Source organism: Antrostomus carolinensis, unplaced genomic scaffold, assembly GCF_000700745.2.
Source record: "Antrostomus carolinensis isolate BGI_N321 unplaced genomic scaffold, ASM70074v2 scaffold3498, whole genome shotgun sequence".
NCBI lineage: Eukaryota > Metazoa > Chordata > Aves > Caprimulgiformes > Caprimulgidae > Antrostomus > Antrostomus carolinensis.
Window position 1 is genome coordinate 1 of NW_010334824.1, and position 12004 is coordinate 12004.

General features: G+C 36.6%; 1 protein-coding gene across 1 annotated transcript in view; it reads left to right on the forward strand.

Annotated features, from left to right (window-relative positions):
- Positions 1-1113: 1113 nt before the first annotated feature.
- The window catches only part of DCLK1 (doublecortin like kinase 1), a gene marked incomplete at its 3' end in the record, with an annotated part of 53544 nt that continues 42653 nt past the window's right edge, over positions 1114-12004 (forward strand). The window contains exons 1-2 of the mRNA XM_010174298.2: positions 1114-1132; positions 2056-2150. Coding sequence (XP_010172600.1) covers positions 1114-1132; positions 2056-2150 — 114 coding nt within the window. The remainder of the gene's footprint in view (positions 1133-2055; positions 2151-12004) is intronic.

Genomic DNA, 12004 nt, shown 5'->3' on the forward strand with positions numbered 1-12004 from the left:
TGTGCACTGGTGTACAGGCATTTCAGAGAGCTAGACGAGTATACCAGTTTCATCCTGGGGGCAGGGATTCTTCTCACAACAAATCACATACGTTCTTCTTCTCACAACAAATCCCATACTGAAACCAAAACATAGCACTATTCCAGCTACTAAGAAGAAAATTAATTCTATCCTTGCAAAACCAGGACAGGTAGTTTGCTGAATACGCTATGAACTTTAGTGAATAAGTCCATATTCATATGCTGTGCCACACATACTTAGTTCAACTTTTGAATCAGTAGTTTGATATGTCCAAACTATTGTCCTCTGTACAAAAAGAATTTTAAGCCCAGATGAGTGGAATGGTTTTCTATAAAAGCAGCCTATTTAAATCCAATTAGTGTTATCTTCTTGTTCCTATGTTTATACAAATATATTGCACCTTTACCTTAAACAATGCCTTGCACAAAGTAATGTTAAGATTTGATCACACATAGAATCTAAGGACTATTAAGTGATCATTATTTATTGTGCAGTATAATATGTTTTATTGATGTGTGTGGTACGTATACATGTTTCTTCCTTACAATGTGCACACCCAGTATTAGCCAGTGAGAACAATGTATTATGTAAAAAGTAAGAAAAATCTATTAAAATTGCCTACTCTATTATCCAAAGGAATTAGCATTTGCTAGATTGCCAGTCAGCCAAGGTTTTACAAGAGTTATTGTCATTTTGATTTTCGGATGAATCATTTGGTATATTGCCCCCAAAGGCACCTCATTATGATTCAGTGCACAGCATATAAAATTGCTGAGGCTTTCGGGGCTCCATGGAAAGCGAGTGGGGGTTTCAGTGGCTCAGCGTTGTGAAGCAGCAGCATTATGCTTAATTGACACCTTTGATGTCGCCCTAAGACAGCACCTGCACCTCCCACTGCTGCTCTGAAGACGTCAGCCTTACGCAGAAAAGGCTTCTGCTTATGAATCCTGCATCGTATTCAGCTCACTCTGTGAGCAGCCCCAGCTATCCTTAACTAATCCCATTGCTTCTCAGTTTGGCTACAGCTTGGCTTAGTACAGAGCAGGAATTTTGCTGCTTGCTATTATCAGGTTAAACAGTACGGTTTTGTCCATGTTAGAACTCATAGAAGGTAAGTCAAATGCCTTGTTGTTATCCTAGTATGTAAATATTCTCCTAAAATTCAGAATCTGCGAATCTCATTGTTGACTCTTTTTTTTTCTGGTGCTGACAGATAAGGACTGTGATATAACAGTTGCTTGTTTAAGGATATTTACATATATATATGTGATACACGCTTTGTAGTGTTTCTATCAGTGCTTCAGTGTGAACATTATTGATAGCCTCTTGTGTGATTACTTTTTAGTAGAATTCTGTCCTCTGCTGGTATTGTTTTGTTAATCTAATGGATAATGCCACATGCATGCAAAAGATGCTTCTAAGGTGATAGGCAATGAAGGATATACCTGAAGGAACTTAGTTCTTTGAGAAAGTGATACTTTGCTGTAAGTCAGACCCAAGGTGTTATGTCCAATTTATTTGCCCCTAGAAAGCCCTTCTGGATTAAGTCTGAAGTGGTGTTTGGGTGAGATAGTATTGCAGAAATCTCTGAATGAGTGAGGAACAGCAAGCAGATGATTTGCTCTTGTGTGCAATACTGCTTTTTATTTTGGTGGGTAGCACTTCAAATGGAATGAAAAGGTTTACATATAGCAAGTGTCTGTTAAAGCTGACAGAGAACCTTGTTCTCCATCACTTTCAAGCCCAGGAACAATACAGTTTAAGAAAACGTGATTGTGTTTTCTGCCATTGACTGAACACTCTTTTCAGATTTGTTGATTATTTGCTTGCACTCTGTATAAAAATTCACATCATAAGCCAAAACTCTGAGGAAACAGTTCTTTTGTGAACTACTTTACTTAATATTTAAAACATGAAAAAAGGTAAATGAAGAAAAAAAAATGAACAAAGAATGAAAAAGAATATGTTGGTTTAACTGTTTATTTGCTTTTAATAATGCCTCACATTTACTTTTTCAATTTATTATCCTTTTAGTGAATGGAACCCCTGGCAGCCAGCTTTCTACTCCTCGCTCTGGGAAGTCTCCAAGCCCATCTCCCACCAGCCCAGGAAGCCTACGGAAACAGAGGGTAAGAAAATAAGGAAACTGATTTCTGAGCATGGCTGGGGAGAATTCGGCATAGCCATTATCCAATAGCCTTCTCCCCAGGGATTCCTTGTGTGTACAGTCATAGGGTGGAAGAGCCTGGCTACAGTCCTTGTGTTTGTTCAACACTCTGGAATACAACTGTTGTATGTCTGTCAAAATGCTAAGTATGCTGGGAACTGGTTTATCCTTGAGGGGAAAAACAGGTGTATCCTTTTCCTTTTTTACAAAACTTTTTTGTTTGCTTGTTTTAGTTTGTTTTTCCAAACATTTCACAACCGGAGGAAATGTTCACGTTGTCAAAGACATTGTTTTTGTTCTTAATTTGCTATGGGCATTATGTCACTCACAAAACTTACAAACAGCTTTGATTTTGAGGCAAGGTGAAAGAATGCACTGTGGAATTTAGCTGTGGATTAGCTGTAATATCATAGCCTGCAGTGAAGATACTATCAGTACCAAGGCAGCAGGTGACTTGACAGTTACTTTGCTGGAGAGAGTTGTTAACAGCTGAAGTTTCCCACTAGTTATCATGTATAGAGAAATCTACAATGTACCTAAGCATCCCGAATTAAGGTAGTACCTATGTTACTGCTGTAAGCCTCTGACAAAATATTACTTGTTCAACCCAAAAGGCTCCACATGCTGATTTAATTAATTGTCTGTGTTCAGAAGCAATGGGACAGATGTCTATGTGTCTTCTCTTCTGCTATTTTCTAAACTGTGATCAGTTCTCAATGAAAGCTTGCCTAAGGCAGTACTCTGTATCTCAGACTTGTTTGTAAACACAGTTTGAACACATGCTTTTTCTGCCTTTTCAGTTTTTAAATAAAGACATAATTTGTGTTTCTCAAAGTAAGGGGATTATGTACAAAATTGGTAGTGCTTGACTTTAGGGGCTGGTGCAGACCTGATTCCCCAGATACCCAGATCAGATCGTAGCATGGCGCGACTTCCTTCTAGCCTATAAACCTTTTCTTCATACCTGGTGGATACCAGGGAGCTGAGGAATTGTGCATGCCTAGGTCTTGCCTCAGGCTGGGGTACAGCCATGAGTTTCTGCCATGACTTGTTTATAGATCCAGAAGCCGACTGATTTTTCAGTAGAGAGAGAGCCAGTGAGTGGCAGCTTGAAGCCTCAGGGTAGTGTCATGGTTTCCATCATCTGGTAAGCAGAAAGTAAAGATGCAAGTTTCCGTTGGATAAGCTGGTACTAAAATCTTTTTGAATGCAACGTCTTCCACACCTGTTTGCTCTCAGTCTCAGAGCTTATTAATGAAACATTAATAAGTCACTGAAGCGGGAAGAAAAAGTGTTGCAAATGAATTATACATTGGTGTTGTAAGGGTGTCTGTTTAGATGGGTGATAATCAGTGGATTTTCATTTGCTGTAAGGCTGTCCCTTTTCATTGGTAACTTTCCTAAACTTCCATCCCCACCACAGATGCTTCTCTCCCCTCAGTGAAAAAATAATTTTCTGTTAATGTTTGTGCATGGGGTGAGTGGGAACCATGGGGTCAGCACCATTAGACAGAAAGGGTGTTTGTCCACAAGGTTTCTGACTTTCAAATGTAAAGGGGGGTGAATGGGCTGCTTCTTATCTGCATTCCCTCTGTGGAAGTGTAACAGGATCACTGAGTGGCAGCATTATGGATGCAAAGGGCTCTGTACTGGTAACATAATCACATTGTTAACTGTACAGAATATAAATATCGAAGTAAACTACAGAAGAGATAAGTCATTGTTAAAGAGCTGAATTCTCTTCATATCCAATCCCCTTGACCTCAGCAAGGGACCTTTCATGCTTGTCTGACTTTATTTTAGACAGATTTCTTTTTTTGCCTGACGAAACATGGAATACAAGAGATTGCAATCATGTAAAAATGCATTGCAATAATATTATTTAGGTTACAAAATCAACTGCTTAGAAGTTCAAGGATGGAAACTTTACACTTGCTCTGAGAATTTATTTCAGCTCCTTTAATGTTTAATTTGTTAAATGAATGAGCTAGAAGTGCAGTGTAAAAACATATGATTATGTGGTTAAAGGTCATAATGTGTATTCCAGTGACTAAATTAGTTCTATGAACAGCCATTAAACAGTGCTTACTAATCTTAATTTTATTCTTAGCAGTATAAGTGGTGTTCTGTTTTGGCTTAGTACCATCTTTTGTATGTTGCCATTTAATTTTTATTTAGAGGTCAGGTTATTTTATGTACCATATTGTCATAAACCAAATTTTAACCCAATTTTACTTTATCTTCAATGGCTTCAGCTACAGGGCTGACAAGCCAGGTGCAGGAGAAGGTTTATTCTCTAGGAGGTTGTTGAATTGTTGGTATCATGTGATAGACCTACAAGAGAGAAGAGGAGACTGATTTCAGTGCCCTCCTTGTCCCTGTTGTTGAGAGGTGAGGTATTCGTGCCCCAAAAGAAAAGCATTGTCTGCTAGAGACATGGTCTGGAGTTGAAGGCAATGGCTGGCTTTCTGACTGGTCTGAGTTTCTTTCTTTACGTGGAGTTTGAGGGAGCTACTGCTTTAGAACTGAAATAAGATGCTGGGCCCTGGAAATGCCAGCTCAGCTTTGTAATTGTTCCTCTGCACCTCTCTCCTTATGGTTAGAGTCAGGAGTGCGTGTTCTCTCGTGGTGTCAGGTACGTCAGATGCCAGTGGTGTGTACTGAGTCTGGAAGATGATAGGGAATGTTGACTCTAGCATAGCCTGAATCAATCAGCTCTTCAGCATCCCCATCCAAGTGCTATGAGGGAGTTGTAGGCTTGGTCCATCAAAATGCTCAAGGGTCTGGGCAGGCTACTGGTGTTTGTCCTGGGAACTACAGGTGAGAGAAAGTCATGTTTTTGAATTTAGAGGCACAAAAGCAAGGTACTTCCACAAGCTGAGGAGTAGTAAAGACCTGTCAAAATAGTCGAGATGGTAGAATTTTCCAAAGAAAATATTCCTAATTATGGAGTGCATTAGGCAACTTGAAATAGGGATTGATTAATATTCTTACTTACTGACATTTTATCATTCACCTTTTAAAAAAAATAAAATCTGGCCTTTGATGGAAAGCTTTCCATTGATTTAAATAAAGCCAAGAATGCTGTTGTGATACATGTGCTGTACTCATGAAAACTGTACTCTTATAGCCCTAGAGATAAAATTTTCCACTCTCAAAAGCAGAGCATAAAAAGATAAAGTTTCATCCTTTCTCACTTGCATACGTACATGGCTGAGTTGTTTCCAGAAATTCAGAAATCAGTGAAAGTTATATATTTATAATCTTGGGCAAAATTCAGTCTATTTTTGAGGAAAGTAAGATTTGAAAGATTTCATGAGTGTAATACAAGGACTTGAAAGTTCTACAGTTATGCTTTCTTATAGTTTAATTCTTTCTTTATATTTATTCTTAAATAGGAAATTAAGCTTTTTATTTTTAAATTGTTATGTACTTAATTGTGTATTTCCACAGAGGATGAAAACATCTGAAATTCAGGCTTATTGTGTTGCACATGCATATAGTTCCTACCACAAAAGAGTACGATTAATGATACAGACTCAAAAAAGCAACATGCCAATCATAACTATAAATATACATAATAGAAACCCTCATATTTTATTTAACTAGCCTTTATAATAGTTTATGAGCTTGTTTTTCCACTGTCTTGTAATCAGAGTCATTACTTCATTCAATGTGGAAACATTCTATACTTTATACCTGATTTTCCACTGTTTGCCATTATTTTAAATGTTTTTTTTTTCTATTTCCTTAGAGACTACAACCTACAGAATAATAAAAAAATAGATATGATACCTCTTGACTAATCAGACAAAGAAATTGAATTCTATATAAGGATATTTTGCATTGTGTGTGCCCGAGTAGTCTTATTAATTCAGCAAATTTTGTCTTAATTTTGTTTTATTAATCTATAAAAAATAATGAATAGATTATCCTTGTATTTTTCAGGAATGCAGCTCTGGCTCATTATAGGCAAGGAAAATTCTTGCAGAAAGGAAAACTTTAAAAAAGTTTCAAGTATTTAATAGAATATGACTCTGAAATTCTGTACATGATTTTACTTCAGAACAACCATTGAGTTACAAAAGTAACCACAAAAATACTCCTCAAAACATTAAAAGCCAGTTCTCACAAATATCCACTTTTTTTGAGTTCTGAATGCATTTTTTTTTTTATATTCAGAGAAATGAGCAGTCATCTGGAAGATTCGAAAGTTTGACCCTCACAGTCAAATCAAAAGTTTTCTTTTTTCTGTACTATATATTAGAAATTCCAAAACTATATATGCTCCAAATAAATTTTATTAATTAACTGGCTAGTTAGTATTCAAAATGAGATGGTCTTGTGTGTTTAAAGTTTTTCTTTTGTCTAGATTGTCCACAACAAAATAGAAGTATATTTAAGATCTGATTTTCAGTCTGCTAGACTAATGTGTCTGCACATTAGGTGTATGTACACACGGCCGTTGGCAAAATACCTGCAGAATAAGCATTCTAAAAAAAGAAAGAAAAAACTCTTTAAGGGACTTAAATCCCCTTTATGTCATGCCTGCAAGTAAAACATAAACCTGCATAGATTACTGAGATCCTTTTAAGTCTGAAATTTGTAAAGCATTCATTTTAGGTAGTCCTTGTTTTATAGTATAGCTTTTGGATTTGTTTAATTTTTTTGTCTCAGTTATCTTCCTGTGATTAAAAGAAACCAAAACCCAGAAAACCAAGGTGAACCTTAAGCTGGCTCCATCAGTCATCCCATTCTCATGTGTTCTTGTATTTTGTCTTGTAGTAGTTTTGTTGTATTTTGTGAATGTTTTGTACTTGGAGGATCCCCAGAAACAGCTTGAAGGTATCGGAGCTTGCCTATGAAGTGTGCTGGGCATCTGCACACTTGGCACCTCTCTAAGCCACAAGTTAGGCTTAATTCACCTTAAAAAGATAGTGCTATGTCCTTTACTGCTTCTCCTCACTGAACTTTTCATTCAGTGCTATTGTGGATCTTGATGAGGATTGTTGTGCTGTATAGGTTGGATAGGGCAATGTGTCATCCCCTAACACCTCTGGCATTTAAGGATTATCTGATCCATCAGAAGATGCTCGGAGTGAGTATGGAAAATCCAAAGTGGATCCGTACACGCAGACTCTCCCTCTGCTGTCATGAGCTGGTTGCTTGGCTACTGTCAGTGACGGGGGAATTTTACACGCTGTCTTTTTACACATACACACAGAGACAGGAAAACTGGAAAAGTGATACCATTGTCAGTACACTATGGGTAACAGCAATATTCAGTGTCACCTTCTGGGGCTCTAGTGTTGCTGGGTCCATGCTATATCACCTGTGGGTGTCAAGTTTTGATTACCTTATATAAGGTAAGCACTTACTTTCCTACTGCTGTTTGCGAAACAGCAGAAAGGGAAATATATTCCCTTTAAGATGAAATTCAGATTGCCAAGTTTCCAAACAATTAGGAAACTGTCCATAATAGAAAAATATTATTTTAGTAGTGTTTAATAGGAAAGAATCACGGAAAAAAAAAATAAAAAAGTTGACGCTTAGAATGTGTTGCACATTGAAACTCCAGCTTTATTTTCTGACTGTCTATTTGTTGATTAAAAAATAATTGTATGACATTAAGCTAAAAATATTATTGTAGAGAATATGTGTATTTTATGTTAAACAATATCTTCTGGTCCACAGTAACAAAAAGAATATAAGACAGTTGCAGTGCAACAAATCAAACACAATAAACAAATCTATACTGCGCTTCATCTTACAGGACCTGTATCGCCCACTCTCTTCGGATGATATGGATTCAGTAGGAGACTCAGTGTAAAAGAGAAAATGGAACAATGTTTATGGTTTGTGATTTGGTGAAGGTTTAACATTTTTAAAGAATAGCTGCTAATTTACAGTAATAGTGAATCACACAAAAGAGTTTTGCATATTTAATATTAAAGACATGGGGCCAAATTAATTCTAGTGTGTGGGGGTATTTTTGGCTTTACCACTGCATTTTAATGCAAGAATTTGTAATGAATGAGCCATTGAATGTGTCCATCAAATACAAAGCAGCATTGTGCACACTTTAAGGAACGAAGACTGGATAAGGTGAATATAACGCACAAATCCATAGTGGGCACATTCATGAATAGCAGTATTTTTATCATCTAAGGTACTGATTATATGTTCTGTTTTTAACATAGGTATCTTTATTCATTTTGGTATGAACAGTTAATAAATACTTTGCTTTTACCAGTGAATAGGTAAAATGCAGAAAAGAAAAAGCCTGCCATATTAAACTGCTTGCACCACGCTGTCTGATCCTGGCATGCACATTTAGAACACTCTAAGTTTAGTCTTTTTATCTGAATGAAAAGAAAACTAAGAAATCCCATGTGGTCACAGAACAAAAAGCAAATGCTTTCGAAGCAGCATTCAAGTTCTCTTCACTGCATTACTGTTTCATGACTGTAAACAGAAGGGTGTTCACAGGCAACATGAAGGTTTTACCTGGCAGGAGCTGTTAATGCTGATCATCCGTGTGATGCAAGTAGATATGGACAGATTTCTAAACAAAGAAATATGGGGGCTTGCTGGCTAGCAGCGTCATCTGCCACACACATGATGACACCTTTTGGAAAAACACATTTTGCCTGAGAAACTAGTGATTATTTTCACTTATGTTAAGAACAGAAACATCATTTTATATTTGCTGTAATAAGACATTTATGCATTTTAAAGTGAAAGCCTACAGAAATGGTGGTACTGTAAATCATCCTCCTATTGACCTAATTTCTCTGGTTTCGTAATTTCTAGAGGTGGTCATTTTGTACAGCACGAATATGCAAAACTCCTTTAGTGTTAAAGTAGGTCACGCATTATAACCAGTTGCTTAACAAATATCTACTAATTTTATTTGTTTTCTGCTGCTTTATTGTGAGAATCTTAGTCTACTTTAATTTATGTAATAGCAATATTTCCCATCATATGCTGCATATTGCTTTAAAATTTATCTTTTGTGTTTATAGTGTAGTGATCATACACTTTTACTATCTTACACCTTTCCTTTCAGCATCTCAAATACTCATGATTTAAGAACTGGAAATTAGTGTGATTCTGATTCTCAACAAAAACCTATAGAGATTATATTTTGAGCTACTTCACAATGATTTAATATATTTTGAAATCAGGAAAATTTACTTAATAGCAGAAAATGGTTAGCTGCTGCATGCCAACTTTTAAATGTAGTGAAATAATTACTTTTTACTGATTTGTCCATAACAAAACTCAGCAGTAGGAAGATGTTGGAATGTGATGTTATGGCTTCTCTGTATCAATATAATTTTCTTTATGGAGGATATTTGCATAAAGAAGTAAAAGGGCATCAGAATACAAAACTTACCTCCTCTGTTTTCAATACTTGGTTCCAGTATCACCTGGAGAGAAAATCATTGATCTGGCAGGTTTGCTGAAGCAGTTAGGTCATTCCATTTTGAAATGCATATTTTGCCATTCCTGATTCAGACTTCAGATGTAAAACTGTTCCCAGCAATAGGAACAGTCCCTCCTCATACCTAAGGCTGTCCTGTTCTACTGAAGAAGTTTGCAGCTGTGAAGTTACTTGCATTTTTGCCTGTCTTTGTAAAATGTATTACTTAGTCCCAAGAAATGCATATTATGTAAAGGTGCATTGGGATCAGTTTCCAAAATCCAGACAACTCCACCAGACTGAACAAAATACTTAACTGACGTTTTGAAAATTGTTTTTCCTGTAAAACAAATAAATTCCAGGAATTTTATTTTTCCTCCTGTCTCCCATATAGGCTACTGCTGCTTAAGGCAGTTTATTAAGAATGTTTGTTCTGCACAGGGAGCACAGATTGCCAGCAAACCTGAATCCCATGGTTTTGCTTAGCTGTGGAAAAGAAAAATGGACCTTATATCAGTAATTGTTATCATAGCGAGTTTTCTATCAAGACTGTTTCAAAGAATATGCTAGTCCATAACATTTAATCATTTCAACATATGACTTGTATTAAGGGGCTGTTCAGGGGCAGTATGTATCATTAATATCTCATTTAAGGAATGGAAGTCCCTTAGAGACTGAAAAGGTACACTGTTCATGGACTTTGAGATCCCTTTTGTGTAGAATGTAATTCCCATTATACATCAGCAGAAATTAAATGTTTCTTTTGAGTGAGACGAGAAGGTTTCAGTTTATGGGTGAAACTGAAATTGTATTTCTTGATGCTGTAGTCCTGCTTGCAACAGCACAGAGTTTAGCTCATCTCTAGATTTCATGAACCGTTAAATAACGGAATAGCTTAAGCAACTTTATAGTGTTTGAACCTCTTGTAGTTCTTCTGTATGCTGCATTATTTGTGCCTACTCTAAGGTGATTATGATGTAGCTAAACAGTCTTGTATAGATTGTGAATGTTTTGCTTCCCTTCGAGCTTTACGAATACTTGTGTTTATTTCCCTAATGCTTTCTGCAACTTCCTGGGTTTTTTTAATCTCTTTTCTTCTTCCTTTATGCAACAAACAGTTCACATGTGAAGCACAGAATGTGTATGTTTATAGACACTTGCACACACGCACACATACATAGGTTAATGGCTATGAAACCCCTGCACAGTTATGTCACATTTGTGGCTTTAAACAAGTATGTGGGGAAAATGTATTGATGGGAGGATGCTCACCTGGTGGGATTCACTTTAGCTCTGTTAAAGTCAGTGGAGCTGAACCAACCTGTACGTGCTGAGCAGCTCCCTCAAGCAAGCCTGTACAATTTTAAGAGTTCTCATGTACAAACAAGGGCTAAGTTCTGCTCAGTTTTAAGTTAGTGGTAAAACCACTATTTACTTCAGGGTGGGAAGGATAGGACCTTATACCCAAATATATATACACAGACCAAACATTAATCATAAATTTGAAATGGTACTATTTTTACATGTTGAGGCTTATGTCTCCTCTTGAACTGCACTGTTCTGCAGTGTATTGCCATGCAATATTAGAAGTTATTTTGTTGAAATCAGTAAAATCTTTAACATTCATTATCCAATGTGAAAGTCACTCTTCAATTTGTAAAATGATTCAGCGACAGCAGTTATTTTTCTCCTTAAATCACTTTCACAGGACATATGTGGCTGTAAAATGAACATTCTGGGGCATTAATGTTGTGTATATAAATGTATATTATGAGAAAGGATACATAATGTTAAACAGCCTTGAAGAACACCTGTATTGAGATTGAAATAAATAATAATGTTTGTTTTTACAATTTCATACTTCACTCTGCAATGTGAACTTTATACAGGGCAGTATGCTACAAAGTTGTCCTCCAACTTGGGATGTTAAAATGAATTAACATTGATACAGAAAAGATGTCTGATCAACCCAAGTTTACTGTTTTGTCAAAAACAGTAGAGAAATTAACATACAGAAAATCTTTATGGTGCTAAATTACCTTGTCACTTGATGGATACTTAGATTAATGTTGTCTGTGCTTTTTCTTGCATCCACTTAATGGTATACAACTGAGTACAAGATTGTTCTTTATTTAATCTTCACTTTCAGTTTATCTGTTAGTGATGGGACGAGAACTTGGAACTATGAGTGATCAATAGAAAAATAACCTTATGTCACGCAGCCAGCAGTTGCTTTACGTGCAGAGCAAAGTAAGCAAGTGATTATCCCGCTCTTTGGAAACGGGTGTGCTGCCTCTCAGGAAAGCCCTCGGTTCAGAGAGCAGTGCGTGCTGAGCAGAGCAGAGGCTTTTCTGAGCTGTGTTTGCTGTTGTAACACCTTTTGGCTGGCT